We start from the raw sequence: 24,338 nt of genomic DNA on the forward strand, positions 1-24,338 counted from the left end.
CCCTACCTCCTGCTCTTGCTCCTTGCGGCCCCTCCCAGGACACAGCCCTGCCCCAGCCTTTCGGAGGGTCCACGCTGAGCTGGGGGGCACCATAGACCCAGTAGGCCCAGCAGTCCCCAAGCTTATCAGCCAGTGTTTCGGGACAGCCATTGGAACCATGACACAAGGCTGGTGAGGACGGCCTGGGGTTGGAGGGTCCTGCCCTGCTGAACCTCACAATTGTCCCCTGGGAAGGGGCATGGCTATCATGTTGTTTTACGGTGGTACATGGAGTCCCTGGCCCACCCCCAGGTGCAGCTGGCAGCTCAACCTAGGACTCCCATTCCATCAAGTGCAACAAAGGGAAGAGAGCCAGGGTGACCACTTCTCTGCCACTGCCCCTGGCAGCCTTCGCCAGTGCTCCTGACCCAGCAAGTCCCTTTGACTTTGAAGAAAACCTCAATTTGGACAACACATCCATGAGAAGGGTCTGGCGTGCAGGTGCCCATCCATCTCCTCAGAGATGCTGTGACCCTGGCAATGGTTGTTCTGGCTCCAGGCTGAGCTGAGCTCCCTCCCAGCCCCAGCCTGAGGTAGGAAGCTCTTCAGAGGCACCACTCAGCCCCTTCTAGGAAGCCCAGGCCCTGCTGAGGCCAGGTTGCTGGGAGTGCCCTCTCTGCCCCGACATGAGCCCCCCGGGCTCCACAGGCCTCTCCTGGGGAAACCTGAGCCCTGGGCCACCAGAGCTAGGATCCAGGTGTGAGCCTGCACCCTCCTGGCCACTGGACTTCGGAAAGACACCACACGCCTGAGCGTCCAGTTTCTCCTCTGTGATATGGAAATAACAGCATGAGAGTTCCATGAGAGAACCCTTGGAAGATGTGCGTGACAGTATCAGCACCCGCTAGTGGCAGCGGTGCCAGCATCAGCATCCTCAGAACTACCACTGCTGTCCTCAACGAGGGGGTGAGGAGGTGAGGGGCTCCCCAGGAGACCAGCATCCACACTGCATGACCCTGCCTAAGCTCACACAGGCAGGCTAGGGGTCTCCGGGCCAGGACCCACTGAGGAGCCATGCCACTCAGGCCGCAGCCCAAGGAGACCCAAGAGCTGAGCAGGCAGACTCATGGAAGAGGCAGCACCATCTCCAGGAACTGCTTTGTCACTGACTTCCCAGGTACTGGTTCTTGCCCAGGAGGCTGCTGGCAGTTGCCATGGAGACAGCCTGTGGGTCTTGGCCAAAGATGCCTCAGCATCCTCTCAGCCTCCCATCCCACTCTCAACCCAGAGCTGAGCAGAAAGCACAGACGTAGGGCCTGCTGGGCCCATGTCCCCTGCACCAGAGGCCCTGAGCCTACGGTAACCCAGGCAGCCTCGGGGAGAGAAGAAGGGCCAGGTCTGGCGTGGGTAAGCCCCTACTCCTGGCACTGACGGCACTCACGTGTCCCTCAAACAAAAACACTATGGGCTGTCTACTGTGCACTGGGGACTCTCAGAGGTCAGCATAGGGACCCCCACATTGTAGAGGAAGAAACATGTTCAGACAGTACACTCAAGTGTCCAGCTCACAACTCAGGAAGCTATGGGGCTGGGACACTAGCCAGGGCCTCAAGCCACATACTGACACACGTGCTGAGGTCAGCCCTCTGTACCATAAGTGTCAGTTCCTGCCCAAAGCACAGAAAAGTCCAGACACATGTGGCCATTCTCCCCAGTCACTTCTAAATAGGGCAGGACAAGAGGGAATCCTGCAGAGTGGACAGTAAGAACTACAGGCCCCAAGCTCCTTCAGGGCACAGTGAGTGACTCTTGCAGGGATGTGCTATGCAGCCCCTCATTCTGACCTCTCTGACCCTCACCACCCCTACCTGCACTGGCACAAGGTGGCCCCTCAGGTGTTCATCAAGCCTTTGAGTTGCCCAGGCTCACAAGAGGCCTACTGCTTTGGTGAAATGCAGTAAAGCCCTGATCAGTGAGGTCATCGTGACCTCAGACTCTCACAGCAGCCATGGATACCCCAGGGAGAGACACCTCCAAGTCACTAGCATGAGGGACCCTTAAGGATCAGGTTCAGAGATCCAGCTAAAATATGGTTAAGTAAGATCCAGTCTCAGAAAATACTACAGAAATGTCCAGGTTTCAATCAAAAGTCATTCAATGAAAACAAGAATATTTTAAACTGAATGAAAAAAAGGCAATCAACAGATGCTAATGCTGAGATCAAAGAAATGCTAGATATTGAGGCAGTTATGATAAAAATGCTTCCACAAACAATTACACGCATGTTTGAAACAAACAAAAAAAAACAAAGTATCAACAAAATAAAAGATACAAAAAAGAATCTTATAAAAATTTTATAATTGGGGGCACCTGGGTCATGCAGTCAGTTAAGCATCCAACTCTTAATTTCAGCTCATGACCTCAGAGTTAAGAGATGGAGCCATGTTAGGCTCTGTGCTCAGCAAGTAATCTGTTTGAGAGTTTCTGCCTCTCCCTCTGCCCCTCCCTTCCCGCATGTGCTCTCTCTCTAAAATAATAAATAGGGTGCCTGGGTGGCTCAGGTCATGACCCTGGGGTCCTGGGATCAAGTCCCACATCAGGCTCCCCACTAGGAGCCTGCTTCTCCCTTTGTGTCTCTCATGAAATAAATAAAATCTTTTTTAAAAAATAAAATAATAAAAAATGAATAAATAAATATTTTTTAAAATTTATAACTGAAAAATACAACAACCAAAATGAGAAGCTAACAGGATGGACTCAACATCCAAATAGAGGAAATAGGAAGAAGGAGGAGGAGGAGGAGGAGAAGGGAGAGAAGGAGGAGAAAGAGAAGGAGAGGGAGGAAGTGGAGGAGAAAGAGAAGGAGGAGGAGGAGGAAGGAGAAGGAAGAGGAGGAGGAGGAAGGAGGAGGAAGAAGAGGAGGAAAAGGAGGAGGAGGAGGAAGTGGAAGATGAAGAGGAGGAAGTGGAAGAGAAGGAGGAGGAGGAAGAGGAGAAGGAGGAGGAAGAGGAGGAGGAAGAGAAGGAGAAAGAGAAGGACGAGGAGGAAGAGAATGAAGGGGAAAAGGAGGAGGAGGAGGAAGGAGAAGGAAGAGGAGGAGGAAGAGGAGAAGCTGGAAAAGAAGGAAGGGGAGGAGGAGGAAGCGGCACCAGTACTCCCTGGTGCTGAAGAAAAAGAAGTATCAACCCGACACCAATACCCAACAAAAATATCTTTCAGGAATGAGGAAATCAGGACATTGATAGGTGAAGAAATGCCAAGAAAATCCATCACTTACCCTAAAAGAATGACTTAAAAATAGTCTCAAGTCTGGGATGCCTGAGTGGCTCAGTGGTTTAGCCCCCGCCTTCAGCCCAGAGTGTGATCCTGAAGACCCGGGATCAAGTCCCACGTCAGGCTCCTTGCATGGAGCCTGCTTTTCCCTCTGCCTGTGTCTCTGCTTCTCTCTCTGTGTGTCTCTCATGAATAAATAAATAAAAATTTAAAAAAAAGTCTCTAGTCAGAAAGGACATGATGGAAACAAGGAATCACTGGCCACCCCGAAGGAGGCACAATGGAAAGATTTAAAATAAGGGTAAAAACCACACAATTTCTTTCTCTCTTTGAGTCTTATAAGTTATGTTTGACAGTTGAAGCAAAGTTAGAGCCGTTCTCAACACAAGCAGTGGACGGGGCGCCTGGATGGCTCAGGGGGATGAGCGTCCAGCTCTTGGTTTTGGCTCAGATCACCATCTCAGGGTCATGAGATCAGCCCTGAGTCAAGTTCCCCACTGGGCATGGATTCTGCTTGAGAATCCCTCTCCCTCTGCCCCTGCCCACTCTGCTCACACACGCAGTCTCTTGCTCTCTTTCAAATAAATAAATTAAAACTCTTAAACACAAGCACAGGGGATCCCTGGGTGGCTCAGCGGTTTGGCGCCTGCCTTCAGCCCAGGGCGTGATCCTGGAGTCCTGGGATCGGGTCCTACATCAGGCTTCCTGCATGGAGCCTGCTTCTCCCTCTGCCTGTGTGTCTCTGCCTCTCTCTCTCTCTGTCTTTCATGAATAAATAAATAAAATATTTAAAAAAACACACACACACAAGCACAGGAAATATGTAAGGTAGTTATATTACCAGTGGAGGAGGGTGATGGGACTCAAAGGTACAGAAAATTTCTATGCTTGGGGCAGCCCGGGTGGCTCAGTGGTTTAGTGCCGCCTTCAGCCCAGGGCATGATCCTGGAGACCTGGAATCGAGTCTCACATCCAGCTCCTTGCATGGAGCCTGCTTCTCCCTCTGCCTGTGTCTCTGCCTCTCAGTGTGTGTGTGTGTCTCTCATGAATAAATAAATAAAATCTTAAAAAAAAAAATTCTATGCTTGACCTGACTTAGTGAAATCAACAGACTGGATAAGTTATGTATATAACACAATACTTGGAGCAACCGTTAAAAATACACTCAAAACACACAGATAAAGGGCAGCTCGGTGGCTCAGCAGTTTAGTGCCACCTTCAGCTCAGGACCTGATCCTGGGGACCTGAGATCGAGTTCCCCATCGGGCTCCCTGCATGGAGCCTGCTTCTCCCTCTGCCTGTGTCTCTGCCTCTCTCTCTCTCTCTCTCTCTCTGTGTGTGTGTGTCCCTCATGACTAAATAAATAAAATCTTAAAAAAAAACAAAACAAAACACAGATAAGTTACAAAATCTGTTCAAGTAGCCCAGGAGAAGACAAGAAAAACAAAATCAGAGACATAAAAGAGGGAGGCCAAACAGAAACAAAAAACACAATGGACTCAAGTCCTAACGTCAATAACCATACTGCTTGGAATTGAACTAAGTCAAACAAAGGAGGTGGCAAGGAGAATAAACAATCATGACGCACCTGCGGGCTGTCCAAGGGAAAGTCACTTCACACGTCATGAGACAGACAGGCTGGAGGTAAAAAGGTAGAAGAAGACATACTGTGCTGATATGAGCCGAGGAAAAGCCAGAGCGACCGCAGTGTGTCTGCTAATTTCTGCTTCAGGGCAGATCAAACCACCAGAGACAAAGACGGACACACAGCGGCGGCGCTGCCCACGCGCCCAGCAACAGGGCTGCAGGATGCCGGACAGAAGCTGGCAGCCTGGAAAGACCAGCACCCCCTCCCGAGTTACAGGGGGGCCCTCAGCGCCCTCGCGACCGAGGCGGGGGCACGGGGACTGAAACCCAGCCGGGACACCGGGGACCTGGGAGCGCCGTCTGCAGCCAGCCCCGGAGGGGCCGGGGCTCCCGCCCGACCTGGCCCGGAGAGGCGGGACACAGCACAGCGGAGCCAGAGTGGAGACCGGTAAGGCAACGCTCCGGGAAAATGTCCAGACATTCGGAGCTGCACAGCACGCCGTTAAGCCTGCGGGTCCGAGGAGAAGTCTGCGGGGAAACTTAAACACATGCGGGACTGAATCATGGGGAAAACGCGGCCTATGCAAAGTGTGGGTGCAGCTTGCGCCGGGAGGCTGGCTCCTCACACGACAGGCACACATCGGAAAGGAAAGGAAACATCTCAGATCACTAACTGAAGTTCCACCACGAGAACTGAGGGAGAGTAAAACAAGCCCAAAGCAGACGAAAAGCAGAAAATAATGACAGAATAAGTGAAATTGAGAAGAGAGAGAGAGAGAGAATGAAACTAAGAGCTGGTTCTCTGAAGAAATCACATAGTGGATGACTCCCAGTGGGACTACGGGGACAGAGACGGGACGGGCACAGTGTCCCAAGAGGTGAGGCAGGCTGTGCACAAGGAACGGAGCAGCCGCATGCTTGGGAATCCGACCGTGGAGACCAAGCGGACCACTCCCCTAAACAGCACAAACCACTACAACTCATCCCATGTGAGAGACATGATTAAAATAGCCCATTAATTGTTAAGGAAATTGAATTCATAATTTTAAAACTCCCAAAAAAGGAATTGTCAGGCCCAACTGGATTCACCACAGAATCCTACCAATTTTAAAAAAATATTTATTTATTCATGAGAAACACAGAGAGAGAGGCAGAGACACAGGCAGAGGGAGAAGCAGGCTCCATGTAGGAAGCCCAATGTGGGACTTGATCCCAGGACCCCGGGGTCACGCCCTGAGCCAAAGGCAGATGCTCAACCACTGAGCCACCCAGGCATCCCAGAATCCTACCAAATATTTAAAGAGTTCACGGCATTTTTACACAACGGTTTCCAGAAAGTAGGATGGCAAGGGGAGCTCCAGACTCACAGTATCCTGACGTAAGACCTGATCAAGACGGTACCAAACCCAAAACAACTGCAGAGCACCAACCCTCATGAACACAGATACAAGAGTCCTTCACAAACTACCAGCATGGGGACGTCAGCAGGGTGTGACAAAGAGGTGCAAACCATGCCCACATTTACCCCACAAGGCAAGGCTGGTTCAGTATGCAGAATCCATCACTGTGATCACCATATCCCAGAGCCCAGAAATCACGGGATCTGATGCAGAAAGAACATTTAATGATGTGACCCTGATTCACAACAAACATCCTCAGAAAAATAGGAACAGAGGGGAGCTGCCTCACCTGAGTCACAGACACCTGCAAAGCTGAGCGTGAACGTCTGAGTGTCTTCCTCCTGAGAGGGGAACCAGACAGACGTCCACTCTCTACCCCTACTCAGCACGGTGCCCTCTGTCCTGTGAGTGTGGGAAGGCGGGAAAAGCCGTGAGGAGGCAAACAGATTGGAACAAAAGAAATAAAACTGTCTCTACTTGCAAACGACATAGTTGTCTACGTAGAAAATTACAAAATACCTTAAAAAAAATATCCCCTAGAACTAATTAATTCAGCAAGGTTGCAGGATGGAAGACAAGCGTTTAAAAAATCTATTGTCTTTCTAGATACTGGCAATGGACATGTAGAAACCAAAATTAAAAACAGAATACAAAAATAAATAAATAAATAAATAAATAAATAAATAAATAAATAAATAAATAAATATAAAAACAAAAACAGAATACAACTACACTTCCACTCAAGCAAAAACACAAGAGAACTTAGATGTAAATCTTACGAAACATGCGCAGGACCTGAATCCTGAAAACTGCAAAATGCTGAGTAAAGGAAGTCGAACAAGGTTCACACGGAGAGACAGACCATGCTCACGGATGCGAAGATGCAACAGAAAGAAAGATGTCCATTCTCTCAAATTAGCATACCGGTTTTACACAGCTCCTATCAAGATCTGTGAATATATTGACAAGATTGTTCCAAAATCTTATATGAAAGGAAAGAAAAAAGAAGAGTTAAAACAATTTGGGGGAAAAAAAGAAGAAAGTAGGAGGCCTGCGTCTATATGATTTTAAGTTTTACGAGACCACAGCAATGAAGACAGCGCAAGTCTGGTGTAGGGCTGGATGCACAGGTTGGTGGCACAGAAGAGAGAATCCCAAACACATCACTCAATCATGCCCAGATTGTTTTTGACGGAAGTACAAAAGAAAAAAAATTAAGGGAGGAAATAGAGCCTTTTCAACAAATGGTTTTGGAGCAACTGGACATCCATCGACAGGAGGGGAAAAAACGTATCTCGGCCTCCTCTTCAAACCTGATATAAAACCAACTCGACTCAGGTCACAGACTTAAAAGTGACATGTCAAACAATAAAATTTGTAGGGAAAAAAAAAAAAAAAAACACACAAAAAACCAGAGGAGAAAATCCTCAGGACTGAGGGTTGCCAAAGAGTTCTTAGACTTAAAACTGCAAGCCCAGCCCATGTACAGAAAAGCTGGTAAACTGGACTTCATTAACCCTCCAGTCTTCCACTCTGCAAAAATCCCTTTTGTAGAATGAAAAAATAATCTACGTATTGGGAGAAAGTACGTGCAAGTCCCATGCCTGACAACGGACCGGCATCCAACAATTCCATTTCCACTGAAATGGACACACAGATGGGCAGACAGATGCCGCAGAGGCTGTCTGTGTCACCAGCACCACTGGTCGGTGGTGAAATGCAGAGCAAAACCACCCTGAGATTCCGTGGCATGTCTATTGGAATGGCTAAAACAAAAAGTGGTGACAACACCACATTCCAGCGAGGATGCTGAGAACCCAGAGCCTTCACACATTACTAGTGGTAACGTAAAGAATGTGAGATAATACCACCTCTCGATAGCAGTTGGGTCATCACACTCGTGGGCATTCGTCCCAGAGGAAACACGTTCACGCGAAAACCTGCATAGGAATGTGCATGGCAACTTGCTTGTGTTGTTTCAAAACCTGGAAGCAACCCCGTGTCCTCGAGCAGGTGAGTGGTCAGACAGACCGGGAGCCACGGATGCCTCTCAGACCTTCCCCTTTTGCCTCGGCCAAGAAAGCCAGTCCCCAAAGGTGTGGCTGAATTTCTATAATGTTCTTAAAAATACAGGGGGATCCCTGGGTGGCTCAGTGGTTTGGCACCTGTCTTCAGCCCAGGGCGTGATCCTGGAGTCCCGGGATTGAGTCCCACATCAGGCTCCCTGCGTGGAGTCTGCTTTTCCCTCTGCCTGTGTCTCTCCCTCTCTCTCATGAAAAAATGAATAAAATCTTTTTTAAAAATAATAATAAATAATAAATAATTTAAAAAATAAAACATTTTGGAAATGGAGAATGGATTTGTGACAGCCAAGGGGCCAGGGAGGGCAAGGCCCGAGGCCAGTGTGGCACGGCCACGGGGCCACAAGGCACAAACACCCACCTGGGATTTTGTGCCTCCGTCTCATCACTGTCTGTGTATATTGAGAATCTACAAGTAGCTCAAAATATTCAGTTTTTCAAGCAGAGGTGCTAATAGCGGCACATGGCTCGACAGGACTATCGTTTCAGAGCAGCTGCCAGCTCAGGACACCTCGTCGCTCTCAGGAGCCAGGGGCCACCCGGGGTCTCTGGAACCCTTCTGCATCCACCCCGCCTGGGTCCCCAAGGAGGAAATGCACCATCCGGTGGGAGGGGAGGTCCAGCACCCACCCCCACCCTTTGCCCCGCCCATCCTCAGTGCTCACGGGTCCCGCCCAGCTGCTGCTTGCTCAGGGCGCAGAGCAGATGCCCACAGGGGACAAGACGGGGCCCACTGTCAGAGGAAGGGCAAAGGGCCGGAGGAGGATGAGGTTCAGCCACACACGCCAGCCGTGGCAAACAGAGGCCTGTGTGCAGTCCCAACAGCACCCTGTGCCTGTGGGCTCAGGTGGGCTCCCTCTCTCCAGGCTGGGTTCCAACCCCACAGGATTGGGTGAGCATATCAGCAATGGGGCACGAGGCTGATAGGAACAGAAGAGCCTGGGGTCTAAGCACCGTCTGAGGAACGGAAACTGTGTCCCCCACCACCAAATCCCTACATGGAAGTCTCGCCCTAATGTGACTGCATGTGGAGGTCACAACACTGGGCCCTAATTCTGTAGGACCCCCCTGTCCTCTGAGAACAGGAAGAGACACCAGAGACCTCTCAGTGTGCATGGAGACCACGTGAGGACAGCACGACAGGTAGGCGGTCCACAAGCCCAAACCAACCCTGTCAGCACCTGGTTTCAGCCCTGCAGCCTCCAATGAATGTCTGTCGCTTGAGTCACCCCTGCCAAGCTGACCCCGCACGGCCCTTTAAGGGAGCATGTCTGTGAGCGGAGAGATGGGTCTGTCGAGGAGCTCCGGATGGAGTGCCTCGTGGGGCCAAAGGATGAAGAAGCCAGAGAATAGGGCAGGAGCTGGAGAGAAGCCACAGAGGGCCCCCCATCACCTGGGGGAGGGCAGGGGACCCCACACACCAGCTCCTGCCTCCCGGCTGGTGTGGTGAGGGCTCCTAGAGGGTCTCCTCAGGGAGGAAGCCGAGATACAAAGCTGGGAAAGCAGGTGCTGAGTGGGGAGCAGCGAGGGGTGCAGGATGGCGCTGGCAGGGCAAGTGGCAGGATGCCCAGGGCCTCCTGAGAAACACTGTGCTCTAGGTCCATCTGACAGCAGATTGGTGGGGGGTGGCCCAGGCAGGGGAGGGAGGCACAGGGTCGGGAAAAGCCCAGCCCTGCTCAACCCAGTGGTACAGCCTGGGAAGGGCCCAGGAGCCGGGGAGGCAGGGGGCGCAGCTGCTCAGTGTCCCCCCTTCTGCACCGGCTCTGCCACCACCAGCCCCAGGCCCAGCAGCAAGAAGACATTCACAGCCATTCTTACATCAGTGTGAATGCACAGCTCCCGGCTCACCAGTATGAGAAGAGGTGGTCAGGGCAGCTGCCTGAAGCAGGGGGTGCTGGGGGACCCTGTGGGCAGGACTGTGGCGCCTGGGGTAGCAGAGCCTGGATAGGAGGCCACAGACCTGCAGGAGCCCAAGGGAACAGAGGCTTCCAGGCCTCTCCCAAGCCAGATGGAAATGCGGATTTTCATGTAAAAGTTCCTTCTGCTTCTTTTTTTATTTTTCAGCAGGCTGGCTCCATGCCCAAGGTGGAGCCCAACGAGAAGCTTGAACTCAGGACCCTGAGGTCAAGAGTCAGACACCTCACCAACTGAGCCACCAGGCGCCCCGAAGCTCTTTCTTCTGAAAGGTTGACAACTAATTCGGAGCCCATCTCAGAACTCTGGTTGCGGCTCCCCAGCCCACCAGCCCCAGACCCAGGACGGAGCAGCCTGGCTGTGTCCCCTCCCTTCCCAGAAGCCGCCTTCCAGCACCCTATCCTCTCCCAGCAGCCAAAACTCCACTGATGTCCCCAGGCTGCACCACCCACCTCCCCTCCATCCCTCCCTGAGGAACCTGATGGGAGCTGGGTGGAGGGGCCCCAAGTCTGATCCCCGAGGCTCCAAGGCTCCCTCAGGATGAAACCTCCTCACTCTCTGTCCAGAGCTGCCCAGGAAGCAGCTGGCTGTATCTCTGCCCTGGGCTCCATGGCAGCAGGTTTGCAGAGACTGGGCCAATATTCCCTCAGGCTGCTGTGTTAGATGGCATGGAAAAGGTGCTCCCAGGTCATGCAGGGCCCCCGAGGCATCTGCACACTGACCTGAGGCTCCTGCCCAGAAGTCCTCCAATGCCCACCACCCATGGGAAGGCCTAGGCCCAGCCAACTTTCAGGACACCCCAGAACCAGAGCCTGAATCTGGAGTCCCCTGCCCGCAGCACCGCTCAGCTCCTGAGGGCCAACGATCTGGATCCCCTGCCCTACCCAGGATCACTGGGCCCTTGGTGGTCCCCCTCAGCCATGCCGCTGGACATAAGGCAGGAGTGGGGGGTTCTGTGGGCACCGCCTGAAAAGGGGCCTGGGTCTGGCTGCTTCTAGCCCCAGAGAGCGTGAAGAACCCCAAAACAGAGGAAGAAGGGGGAAGGGGAGTAGGAGAGAGGAGACATGAGAGGCGGCAAGCGGAGGGGAGTGAGCCGGTCCTCTATAAATACCTAGCCCGGGGGCGTGTGCTGCTGAGGGAGGCCGGGATTCCACCCTACCCACCTCCTTCCAGTTACATAAGCCAGCTCAGAGCTCCAGGCCTGGCCCCAGGGACCAGCAGACCCCAGGAGCCCACAGTCAGCAGGAAGGCAGGGGGGAAGGGGGGGTCCACACAGCACCTCGCCCCGTCCATCCCCAGCCCACTCTGGGGGTGGACTTCTCCATGATACCACAGCACCCTGGGGTCCACAGAAAGGTCTGGATCATCAGTGATGCCCCTGGATGCTGCCTAGAGGACCTGAGACTTCAGCAGCCTCCTTCGGCTGCTCCGGGGACCACTTGTTAGAGCTCAGCCCCCCTCGCCCTGGTCCCAGCTACATGTTGAGGAGGCTGTTTCCAGCCCCAGGTGAAGACAAGGAGAAAAAATCCAGCAAACCCCCAACCAGACCCAGCACCAACTCAGCAACCACCAACCTGACCAGGTACTACCCTGACCAGACCAGGCATAGAGACCCCCCCCAGGAACCCCCTGACCTGACCAGGCATAGAGACCCCCAGGAACCCCCTGACCTGACCAGGCATAAAGACCCCCCCAGGAACCCCCTGACCTGACCAGGCATAAAGACCCCTCCAGGAACTCCCTGAGCTGACCAGGCATAGAGACCCCTAGGAACCCCCTGACCTGACCAGGCATAAAGACCCCTCCAGGAATCTCCTGACCTGACCAGGCATAGAGACCCCCCAGGAACCCTGACCTGACCAGGTATAGAGACCCCCCCAGGAACCACCTAACCTGACCAGGCATGACATGACACTGCTTTGGCGCCCAGGGCTCAGACACACACGGGGCAGCCCACGTCCAAACCCACTGTTGCTGGGCACTGAGATATGGTGTCTCTTGTCATCTCAAACTCACACACAGGGTCCCCCTGTATTCAGGTGTGAAGTCACCTGTCATCAGCTCCCTGGTGTCCACACTTGGATGCACAAGTCACTGCTCACCTGGGTCCACACCTCTGGACCCCTCTGACCCAGGGCAGGGGGGAGCACTCTCCACAGCACTCTCCTGCACCTCACCACCTTCTTTAGCCAGGCCTCCTTGGTGCCAGGAGGCAGGCTGTTCATGTCCCCTGCTTGACAGGAAGCAGCAGGCCTACTGGTGGCCAAGGGCTGGCCACACAACCAAACTCCCCTCCCCACCCCAACACACTGCAGCCCACTCCCCCTCCCCTTCCCACAGGAGGCCCAGTCCAGGGAGGCAGGACCTTGAGCTCTAATTACATGTCCTGGAAAGAAATCCCAGTTTAATTTGAAGTAAAATGAGAAGCTGCGGTTGGAAAGGTCCCCTAGAGGAGCCAACCACCTGAGCTGGGACACATTTCTCTGCTGTCCCCTAGGACCAGCAAGGAAAGCACCAGGCTGAGGCCATGGCAGGAGCAGGGATACTCAGGGCTTGGAGATTTGGGCTCTCCGCCAGCAGGAAGAGACCCCTGGGGTCTGAGGGGACCCTACCCCCACCCCTGCCCTGAACACCAGCTGGAATCAACCCTTAGGACCAAAGGTGTGGCGGGGCTTCCAAGGGGATTGGGAGGATGGAGACAGTGAAGGGGGCAGCATCAGGAAGTCACACACAGACGGGCTGCGGTACAGGTGCCACACCAGGGTTGCCTCAGGGTTTCCTGGGCACCAGGACCAGGCCAATGATCCCTCCAGCTGCAGCGCAGTGCAAGGCCCCAGCATATCCAGCCAGCCCTGCACCCAGAGCCCCCCATGGCCCCGCGGCCTCCTGCATGAGACCCACCCATCCTGCCTGTTCCTTTGCAAAGCAAAGTGCTTCTCAGGGACCTTCCTGACCCCCACGGAGGGACAAACTTCATCCTCAACCTGCCCAGGCCATGTGCTCGCCACTGCTCTTCACCATCACCCCCAGGAGAAGGCAGCCCCCCTGTCATCACCGTGTCCCTAGCAGCTAGAGCATTTGACAAGTACCTTCCAAGTGCACGAGGGGGTGGACTGCTCCACACCGAGGACAGGAGGGAACGTGCACAGAGAGGAAGCCAAGGAGGAGGTGGGAGATGGGACAAAGCCATTCTCTCCGTCTCGCCATCCCTCTCCCTGTCCCTCCCCGTCTCACACCCCGTTGGTCCTTGTACATCAGCCTCTAACCTTCTCTCTGCACCGCATCTTAGCCCGCGTGTTGCTTCCGAGCTCACCAGTCACACAATAGTCTGAGTCCTGGTGCACCGACAACGCTGCTTCCTCACAGGCCAGCCCAGGGCACACTTGGCTCCACCTCCCCCACCAGCGCCCCCCCCTCCCGGGCCCCCACCTCCACCTCTGCTTCCCACCGAGAGACCCAGACACCTACGCATTGCACCCCTGGTGGCACCTCCCCTCATCCACCCAGGATGTCTCTCCAGCACTTGCTGTCTATGTCTCCTGCTAGTCCTTGCCTCCTGGACGAGCCCACAGGCTCCAGCCCTCATCCTGCCCCTTCATCTCCCTTCTGCTACTACCCCAGCTTCTGCCTTGTTTTGCTACAAAACACCCTGGAAAAGAAGAGCCACCACAGGTGCTCACCACGAACCCCCCCTCCGTTGCTGCAAGAGCACTTCCCGGCAAGCCACTGTCAGGAGCCCACCACGTGCACGCTGCTGAATGCCATCCTCAACTGTGCATCCTCCTCCTGCTTCTGTTCAAGAAGAGCTCCTCCTTCCTGAAACACCATCCACTTTCCTCTTGGGGTTCTCCACCCACCTCACTGACCAGTCCCAACCCACAAACTCAGGTCCCTGGGCTCAGAGGGCGGCTTCCCCAAGGATCCTGTCTAGTCTTGGGCTCAGATGACCAGCAGTTCGCCTGTGCCCTGCGCTGACACCTTCACCACAGCCTCCCTAAGTATCTAGGTGGCTCATCCCTCACAACATTCTAAACTCACCGTGGAGGATTCCCCCAAGCATCCCACACACAGCAGCTTCCCAGGCCACACTCTGCACCCCTTATTGCCTCTTGCATGCGGGGAACTAAAGGATGGAGTAATCTTCATGGCACCCCACCCGCAAATGCAGTGATATATTTGTCATATATTCAGGGGCAGGGGTCGTGAGGGCCACAAGGAAACATCTCACGTTAAGTGAAGTATAATGTTCTAGGAAGACTATCCACAATAAGGAGAAACAGCAGGGCTGGGGAGACTGTGCCCCCCGGAAAGCTGCCCACAGGCCTCAGGGGTTTTGTCCACTGCTGTGTCCCCAGTGCCTGGCAGAGGCTCAGCAAATTCTGCATAAATGAGTGCTGAGTGGTCAACAAATGATTAGCAGGCAGGTGCATGGACGAGAGGGCAGACAGAAGGACCACAGGCAGGACAGCCCTCAGCTCATTCCCCTGTAGCCAGGACAAGGTGCTGTGCCCCCTACCACCAAGGGTGAAGCTAGGCTTGGTTTACGGGTGGGTGTATGAGGGAGAGAGCATTTCCTGAGGTAAGGTCAGGACCCCACCCCGCCCCAGGCTCCTCCCATGACCTATTCACCAGCCTCAGAAGCACAGGGTCCCCAGGTGGCCTCGAGGGACAAGCTGGGCTTCACCAAGCAACAAGGACTCCCCAGCCAGTCTCCCCTCCCCACCCTGGGCCTCCAGCCCTCTGAGCGCCAATTAACTAAACCCTAATTAAAAACAACAAAGTAATGAGAAGTAATGCCCCTCCCATGGCCACCCACAGGGACCTCAGCTCTGGGGCGGCTGGGTCAGGGTAACTCCCTGGATTCCCCACGGGCTAGCACTCACCCCAAAATGGGCCTGGGGCCTCCTTCTAGCACATGCCCACGTGCAAACACACCCAGGTGCATGAGTCCCTGTGAGCTGCAAGCAGGAGCAACAGAGCAAGTTCCCCGTGAGGCTCTGGGCTCCGGTTCCCCGTGCGACTCTGGGCTCCCGGGTGAGCCCCCTCCCCACCTAGGGGCCCGCTCCCAACCTAGAGCCACCTCTGGGGACAATGTGCAGAGAGAGGGAGCCTGGAAACCACTGGTGCCAACCCTGGCCCTCTTCCTGCAGACAGAGCAGAGGCTCTGCCTCCCCGAGGAGAGACGCAGAACAAGGCCAGAAAGAGAAAAAGAGCAAGAAAGAACAAGAGGAAAAGACAGAGACGGAGAGAGTAGAGAGAGAGAGAAGGTGTGAAAGGCAGAGACAGGACCAAGGAAGTACGGCAGGGAGAAGAAGGGAAGGAGGCAGAGATGCAGAGACAGGGGTGAGTGGACGACAGAGCGCAGGAGAGAAGGGGACCCAAGAAAGAGATAAATCAGAGAGAAAACAAATGCACAGAGAGAGGGGTCTCCAAAGAAGGGGCAGGACCGGGGACCCCTCGCTGGGGCCAAGGTGAGCCCATCCTCTACCCTCCTGTGCGTCACTGGGCACAACCCCACGGAGGGACCGGCCCCCTGACCTGGAAGCAGGATGCATCTCTCAGAAGACCAGGGGTCCTGCCAGGGGCGTCAGCAGGGGCTGCTCTGCCTCCCTGCCTTGCTCCCAGAAGCCCAGACACTCTATACCTCGATGGCCTCCCAGGGGCAGGACTAGACCTCCCAGACCGTTCCCTGCACCCCTGCTTCAGTAACCCGTTAATTCAGCAGATGCTCTCCTCTGACCCCTCCTGGGATCACCCCAAGCAAGGCTCCAGAGACACCCTGAAAAATAAGCACTGTTGTCCTCAGGGACGCATGCCTAGAGGGAGGGAGCAATATACACAGGGACACTCCTGGACACCATTCCCGGAGCCCCGTGGACTGGGCCACACTCACCTGCACACCCCCACCAGCATCGTCCACGGGGCTGCGATCTCCACCAGGCCTCAGAGGAATTTTGGCAAATTCACCAACACCACCCCCACCAGGGAGTGGGAGTGCCCCAGGCTCAGGCAGCTGTGGGCTGCATCCACCTTGCCTCAGAACCCCACTTCTCCCAGCAGAAGGCTTTCCACTCCTGCTCCCTTCCCAGTCACTATGAAGCATGGAAGGGAAATCAGCCCCTGGTGCAGAAAACCTACTAATTCAGATTCCAGAGGCACCCATCCCATCAGTGGTGGTGCAGGGAAGTGCATGGGCTCTGGCACAGAGGGCAAGCAGTCAGCAGTGCCATCCCTGCGAGACAGCAGGCAGCTGAGAGGCCCTGATGCTTCCTGTTGCTCCCTGTTGCTCCCTGTTGCTCTCTGATGCTCCCTGATGCTCCCCAATGCTCCCTGATGTCCGCTGTTGCTCCCTGATGCTTCCTGATGCTCAGTGATGCTCCCTGATGTTCACTGGGGGTGCCCAGACACTGTGGCCGAGCCATCACCACCTGGAGCAAACAGGGTCAGGGCAGGCAGGCACCCCGAGAGCCCGTCTGCGGGAGCCCAGAGGCTAGTTAGCCAATCTGTGTCCTCTCACACGCAGAAGCCCGTGGAGGCCTAAGCCCCAGACCTGGGGCACCTGCTGTGCCCTCCTCCATCCCCGCCTTCTGCCCAAAGCACCTCTGCACACTTGCTCACTGCACGAAGGCAGCTCAGCCCAGCACAAGGTCAGAGGCCATGTTCACAATCACCAGCCTTGGGAAGGAGTGTTCAGGGCCACGGCAAGGCCTGCTCCCTCCCCCTGATCTGGGCTCTGGGTCTTTCTGAGGAGGTGGACCGAGGCCCCAGGGAAGAGGAGACTGCGGTCCCTGGGGCCTGCGCTGTGCAAACAGGTCCTGTGGACCCAATTCCCCAAGCACTCAGCCACTGCGCCCCGAGCAGAAGCAACAGCTCTGCTCCAGGGCTAGGGACAGACAGGGACCCAGGGGACCGGCTCGCGGGCGACAAGCGAGGTGCCCTGCCTGCGCCTTGCGCCGAGCCGGTCCTCCTGGACTGCTCTGGGAACCACAAACCGGTCACTATCAGGGGCCATTCGGGGAGGAACGTAGTGGGTAGGACACACTGAGGAAGCGCATCAGGCGCACGAACTCATCCCAGCGCAGCGCCTGCACTAAGAATGTGCTCAGCGCACCTCCGGCCGACCGCAGGCCGACCTCGGATGCGGCCTTGATCGTGGACATGCGTCGGACGCTGGACGTTGGCCAGGCTGGAGCCCACAGCCCCGCCCCTGCCCCGGGAGCCCCGCCCCGCCCCTCGCCCGCCCCGCCCCGCCCCCACGGACCCAGCGGACCGGGCCTGTGGCTCTGCAGCAGCCTCACCTGGGACGAGCACTGCCAGTGAGCCCTTCGGCCAAGATGGCCATCCTCGGGCAACAACCCGGCCCCGGAGCGGGAGGGGGGGCCAGCCTGTCCTCACGCAGCCGCCCGCACCCGCCACACCCGCGCGGCCGGGCGTGCACACTGCGGCCCAACCCCCAGCCCCAAGCAAGGGCGCACCCCGGGCCCTGGCCGCCTACCCTGTGAGAACCACCACAAAGTCCATGACGTTCCAGCCGTTCCGCAGGTAGGAGCCCTTGTGGAAGACAAAGCCCAGAGCTATGATCTTGATCCCCGCCTCAAAGCAGAAGATGCCAATAAAATAGGGCTCTGTGTCGTCCTGGGGAGAAGCAGAGAGAGGATCGCCACCACCCCCGAGGCTAGCAGCCACACCGCAGCCATGGCCCCAGCTCTGACTCCCCACTCAGCCTCGCCACCCACAGACATCTCCAACTTGGCCCTTGCCTCTAGCCAGCCTGCTCCTCCGCCCTGCTCCCATAGCCAGTGACATCCCAGTCACCATGGGGAGGGGTCCTGGGACGGCCCACCCCTCGAAGCCCTTAAGCAGTTGACAACATTTGTGAGCTTTCCTATACTCCATCCAACACCCCGCGTGTTAAGCACTGTTCTCATCCTGTTCCTAAAGGGAACAGGCACAGAGAGGTCAAGGTCTAGGCTGGAGACTCACAGTTTGTTGGAAAGAGAGCCATATTCAAACCCTGAGCGACCTGGGTTTGGTCCTGAGCTCCAACCACTACAGAAGTTGCCTGGATGATGCCCCAAGTCCCTAGAGTGCAACCCAGGACCCACTTAGTCATTCAACACACATCTTCTGGATAATCATAACTTGCAAATACAAATCTTGATGGGCACAAATACAGCCCAGCCTCAGGGAGCCTCTGGAGAGTAAGGCATCCAGCTGGGCAGCAAGGAAAGGAATTCCAGGTGGAGGGGACAGTGTGACCAAAGCAATCTTGTCACTCAGCCAAGAGCATCAACGAGGGCCAGACCCCTCTGGTGCTGAGCAAGGCAGGAAACAAGCTGCATGGAGCTTGGGGACGAGGATGCCACACAGAGGCATGCAGAGACAGTGCAGTAAGTAACCAGGAGCATCGCTCTCTGGGGGAGGGTGGCATAGAGAGCTTTGGTGCTGGTGTGCCCCAGGGAACTGGGCCAAGGGAGTGCACTGGGAGGGTTGGCCTAAGAAATAGCCTGAGTGCTGACTCTGGACACCTGTGCTCCAAGGCTGCTGTTGCAAAAAGCAGGTAAGCAGATAGCGGGAAGGGCCTGCCCTCAGGAAGCCACAGGAGGCCCTTCGGAAACTGGCTCTGCCCTGCCAGAGAGGGGCCAGCGCTGGAGGACTGGAGGACAGCCACCTGGGGGCTGCAGGGGACAGGAGAGCCAGATGGGCTCCCACTGAGGGCCAGCGCCCTGTGCCTTCCTCCCCCAAGGAGCTGGTCCTCAGGAGCTCTCCCCATCTGACCTGGTAACCCCTGCTCCTGGGCCTTCCCAGCTGTGCCTGGCGGAAGCTACCGCCCCCAGGGGCCCGGGCAGCCCAGCTCTCCCATTCTGCTACCCAGATGCTGACTCATGACAGACATCATCCCCCGGAAGCTTTAGGTCCAGCCAAGTTGGAGGGTCCCCTCTCCCCAAGGGAAGGGGCTGCTGACCATCTGGCCCAGGGAACAGCTTGGCTCGAACACACACATCTTCACAGAGAGCTTCTGGACACATAAGAGAGCAGGCCAGAGCTGGGAGATGGGGTGTGACCCCACCCCAGGTCCCTCTCTTCATGGCTCTTCCCCCAGCCCCTCTCTTGAGGGCTGGCTTGGGGAGGGGTGGGGTGGGACTGCCAGCTGAGGGTCCTGGCTAAAGGCTGATAGGTGGCTGGGAAGCAGAGCCTCCAGAGACAGGGAGCTGTGGAGGCCCCACCCTGGGCCAGGCTGGCAAACAATGAAGAGGCTGTCCTTGCACCACCAAGCCCCAAACCTACTCCCCTGGCACCAGCACAAGCGTCCTGGACTGAAGGCCAAAGCTGCCACAGCCCCTCCTCCCCAGGCCCTGCTGTGTGTGCAGCCTTCTCTCCGACCAGGAGTCTAAGGCCTATGTCTACACACAGGACTAAGGTCAGGAGGGCTCCTCAGGCCTCTAGGCCCAGCCCAGGCTGGGCTCATTCTGCTTGTCTTCCCAATGGCCCACCCCCATCACCAAAAGCAAACCTTCCCTCACCGGGAAAGCGGGAGCTCAGACTTGCTCAGATGGCCGGCTGGCCCATTCGAACCTGCCACCCACCAGGGACAAGCCTGAGACCAACTGCTGTCTGCTGGCCTCCCTGCCCCCCACCATTTCTTGGCCCGTTGCCTTCTGGCCCTACCCCTGCCAGACTTCCCTGGAGGCACGGCCACGCCCTGTGGCCTGGCAGAGGTTCCGTGCTCTTACTTTCACCCTTTTCTCCGGCCTCCAGAACAGACGCTCAGCACAAGCACACGCAACACCAGTGTGCACATGAGGCCCACAGGAGGCCAGTGACCCATCTAGCTCCACATGGGGTAAGAGTCACCCACGGGGACCACACCCACTCTTGCCAGGTGGCACGGCCATGCCTTCCTTCATACCTCTCCTCTCCCACAACCCTGGCCTTCCAAGTGCCTGCTTAGGGCTGCTCCAGGAACCTCCCGTCCCCTGATGTCCACTTCCTTGCCGTCTTTTGGTGCCTTGCCCAAGGTCAGCCTCACTCTGTCTTCCCTTCCCCACCCCTGGCCTGGGATGGCAGGGAGGGGAGGCATTCAGGGCTCCTACAGTGAGCCTACTGCCTTGTCCCACTGAAGTTAGGAAGAGAAGCTATGGAGAGGGTCAATCATCACTTGCCAGGGTACCAGGAAAGAGGGATTCTCTCTCCATGCTCAATGCCCCCAGGAGGTGGGCTGTCTCTCAGGGACCTTAGGACCTCTGCAGCTCTGCAGCCAGGCCCCAGGTCCCCTCTCCAGTCCCCTCCCCACTTTGAGGCTCAATCTCTCAGGCCTAGGAGCCTACACCGAGCCCAAGCAAAAGGGTCAGGTCAGCAGGAAAGACTGGGGGGCTAGGGGACATGGCCTCACCTTTGAAATGGGGCTCAGTGCTCCAAATACCACCCTTCCTCTGTCTCTGTCCCTCCAGAGCCCCTGCCCTAGACTGTTGATTCTCATGTGCAATAGAGGACACCACAGGGATCTGTGGAGCTCTTGACAGGAGTGGGTGAAAATGATTCAGGATGTTTGGGAAGAAGGCCTGGGAAGGGGTGGCCCTAAAGGGAAGGGATTCCAAGCAGAGCAGGAAAGACAACTCTGAAGGACAAGTGGACAGTCCCTAGACCCAGGTCCCTACCACAGGGACCGGCCCTGCAGGAAAGGGTGGCAGCCAGGCCACCCCTCACCAGGGTGCCCAGAGACCCTGACATTCCTGACCCTGGGCCATTACTAACGCCCCTTCCCCGTCTCAGGTTTCACTTAGTTTCTTGGATCAAGATTTAAGGTCATGGATCTGGACAGCCCATTCAGGGTGTGGGTTGGCTGTGGACCAGGGCAGAGGAGCTGCTAGCCAACGTGGCCTCTCTCAAGTCATCCTTCCTATCAGGGGCTGGGCTGGCTACCCCAGTCCTCTTGTCCCTGAGGGAGGTGTTCGCTGCTTGCGTTCTCTCCTCTTCCTCCACTAAAAAAAAGAAGGGAGCCACCTGGATGAGCCTGCTCCAGGAACCTAAACTGACCCACGGATCCTGGAGGGTCGTGGAATCGGGCAAGCGGCTGCCACCCGGCCGCCACCACACTCACCAGCCGCTCAGACATGGGCGTCTTGTCCCCGTCGGGAAGGTGCTGCTCCAGTGCCAGCACGATACAGTTGGCGATGATAGTGGCCAGGATCATGTACTCAAACGGAGTGCGTGGGTTAAGGACTGGCCAGGAGGCGCCACGGGGGAAGGTAGGCGCGAAGGCCGAGGCCCACGGAGCGCGGGGCACGCAGCAGCCGCGGCCAGGCCCCCTCCGGAGGGGCTGGGCAGGGCGGGCGCGAAGCCCACGCCGTCCCCCCGGCCCTCAGCCCCCGCCGCCTCGGGGCGGGGCCTCTGCAGTGTCAGCGGCCAGCCCCTCCGCACGTCCCGGCGGCCGTCAGCACCGCGGACAGCGCCCCCGCTCCGCCCGGCTCCCCGCGACCCACGGGAGGGGACTGCGCCCCCCGCGCGAGGCCGGAGGAAGGACCCCGCGCAGGCGCACACCCCGACCTGGGGACACGTAGCCACACGGACCCACAGAGGCACTCGCACATACGTGTACCCGGGGTCCTGAACGCACGCACGCGCACCACCGGGCTCGTGGAATGCCCGCACACACACGCAGGCACCTGCAGCCGGGCACGCGCCCGGGCTCGCGTCCACAGGGGCGCCCACACCTCCACGGACACGGATTCGCCCTCGGGTGCCCTCCAGGCTGGCCGCGCGCTCCGCACCCACACCCGGGGAGTGAAGGGGCGAGTCCAGGGACAGGGGGCTCCACCCAGCGTCCAGCCCGCTCCCGCAGCCGCCGCCACCAGGACCACGCGCGCGCGCTCACACACGCACACGCGGCGCGCGGAGGGCCCCGGAGCCCCGCCCCGCCCCCTCCCCGCCGAGAGCCGCGTCCCCGATCCGCCTCTCCCCAGGTCGCACCCTCCTCCCGACCCCGGGAAAGATGGCCACTGGGCGCAGCACGCGACCCGCCCCAGCGCCCGCCCCGGCCCCCCGCCCAGGCCGCCCCACCCAGGCCAGCCGGGGCGCCGACGCCGGACGCCGCGCCCCGGCCCGGCCCCGCGACCTCGGCCGGCCCCCGGCCCCGCGCGGCCCGGCCCCCGGCAGGATATGGCCACTCGGTGATGCGCTTGGCGTATTTGCGAACGACGTTGTCCTCGCTGAAGACGAAGAGCGAGCGGTTGACGGTGAAGCAGTTCTGCTTGACCGGGATGGGGTTGTACAGCGCCATGGTCCGCGCGCGCTGCGCGATCGACTGCTTGTAGAGCACCCGCTGGCCCGGCTGCAGCCCCCCGGGGCCCGGGCCGCCCGCCCCGCCGGCCCCGCCGCCCCGAGCCCGCTCCCCACCGGCGCCCCCATAGCGGCTGCCCAGCTCGTCCCCGAAGCGGACCATGGCTCCCGGGCGCCGCGCGCATCCCCCGGCCCGGCGGCCCCGGCAGGGAGGGCGCCGGGCGCGACAGCCAGGCGCTCGGAGCCGAGCAGCAGCGGAGCCGCGGGACCCGCACCGGACCTCGCCCGGCCCCGCCGCCGCACCCGACTCCGCCGCCCGCACCACGCCCTATAAGGGGCCGGTCACGTGGCGGCTCCCGGCCAATCGGCGCTCGCCCCGCCCGCCAGGCTGCCGCCCGCCCCGCCCCCAGCGGGCCGCCCCCGCCCTGTCCCCCGCGGCCGGTCCCCGCCACCAGCCCTCCCGGCTGAGCCCCGGGCTGGGGCGGGCGCGTGGCGCGGGCGCCGTCTGCGCGTCCAGCCTCGCGCCGGGGCGGGCGCTGGCCAGATGCTGAGCCGGGCGGCTGCGGCCGGGAGCCGGAGGGGCCTGGGCGCCCTCGACGGCGGAACGGGCGGCCCAGCTGACCTCCTGGACCCTCCCTTGCCCCCAGAAGCAGGAGGCGTCACCGGCCGCGAGAAGCTCCAGCCCAAACTGCGGACGGTTAGGCCCCTGGCTCCCCATGTTTCTTTCCACACCTCACTCCCCTTGCTGCAGACCCCTGGCCTCCTCCAAGAAGATCCCAGCTCCGGGGGCCCTCTCCTGCCATCCTCTCCGAGTCTGTGACACCTCTATACACCATGCTTTCAACTCCCTAGTCTTGGGTTCTCAGGAGGCACAAGTCTGTCCTGGGGCCCCTCGGAACCTCCGTCCTATCCTAGGCCTTCCTGTCAACATGCACTGAATCACTTCCAAAATCTCAGTTCAGAAATTCCTTTGTTCCACCATCCAGTCAATGAAAATTAACGAGAACCTGCCATTACTCTTAATCCATCCATCCGTCCATCCATCCGTCCGTCCATCCAATGACTCTTCTAAATGTCTAGTAGATGTCAGGCACTCAGCACCCAGCTCTGCCTTCGTGGAGCTGACAATCTCATACAAGGAATGACAAGTGCTTCCACAGTGGCTACTGTGCCAGACCCTGCTCTACTCCATTCATACGCTATTCGTCCATTCGGTCCTCACAACATTCAGATAAGAAGCCTTCGGGAATCGCTCCTGGTGAGTGAGGGGATAAAGTAGATGTGGAACCCGGTGCCCCCTTCACCAGTACAGGATGGCAAATCGGTACGGAGGGCAGCACCAGGTGGCAGTGAGTGCTGAGAGGACAGAACAAGGACACAAAATGGCAAGTGACATTGGGGGAGGCTTTTCCATCACAGAGTCAGGAGAGACCTCTGGCAGGAAATGATCCCTGCACAGACCTGAGTGTCGTAGAGAAGTGAGACCAAGACAGAGCGCAGAGCCCCAGGGGTTCAGGAGTGGGGGGTAATGGGCTCCAGCTTCTGTTCCTAGTGTGACAAGGGAGTCAGAGAAGAGTTCTGAGCAGAGGAGTAATGATGACTCCAGTTCCTCAGGCTGGTGAGCAGGGAACAGACTGGGAGGCCAGGGTGCGCTGCCCAGGATGCGTTCCAGGGTAAGCGACTCCAGCCAGTGACCCGCGGCTCACACAGCACAGCTTTAACCTCATGAACTATGCCACCTTAGGAACACAAACTCTTTCCATCCTCAGCATGAGGACAGCATGTCCTCGTGCTTGTCACCTCATGGCCCAAGGTGGCAACCATA

At 57.5% G+C, this 24,338-nt stretch overlaps 1 protein-coding gene across 7 annotated transcripts in view; it reads right to left on the reverse strand.

Annotated features, from left to right (window-relative positions):
* Positions 1-22,802, reverse strand: part of CACNA1B (calcium voltage-gated channel subunit alpha1 B) — a 197,129-nt gene extending 174,327 nt beyond the window's left edge. For 5 of the 7 annotated variants that reach the window (XM_072747976.1, XM_072747973.1, XM_072747975.1 and 2 more), the window contains exons 1-3: positions 22,396-22,785; positions 21,336-21,441; positions 17,730-17,869 (exon numbers count right to left, since the gene is read on the reverse strand). In XM_072747976.1, the coding sequence (XP_072604077.1) occupies positions 17,730-17,869; positions 21,336-21,441; positions 22,396-22,676 (527 nt within the window). In that variant the 5' untranslated portion in view covers positions 22,677-22,785. Of the gene's footprint in view, positions 1-17,729; positions 17,870-21,335; positions 21,442-22,395 lie in introns of all 7 variants that reach the window. The other 2 variants (XM_072747977.1, XM_072747978.1) reach the window with 2 other exon arrangements.
* Between the last annotated feature and the right edge of the window lie 1,536 nt (positions 22,803-24,338).

This window comes from Vulpes vulpes, chromosome 2, assembly GCF_048418805.1.
Source record: "Vulpes vulpes isolate BD-2025 chromosome 2, VulVul3, whole genome shotgun sequence".
NCBI lineage: Eukaryota > Metazoa > Chordata > Mammalia > Carnivora > Canidae > Vulpes > Vulpes vulpes.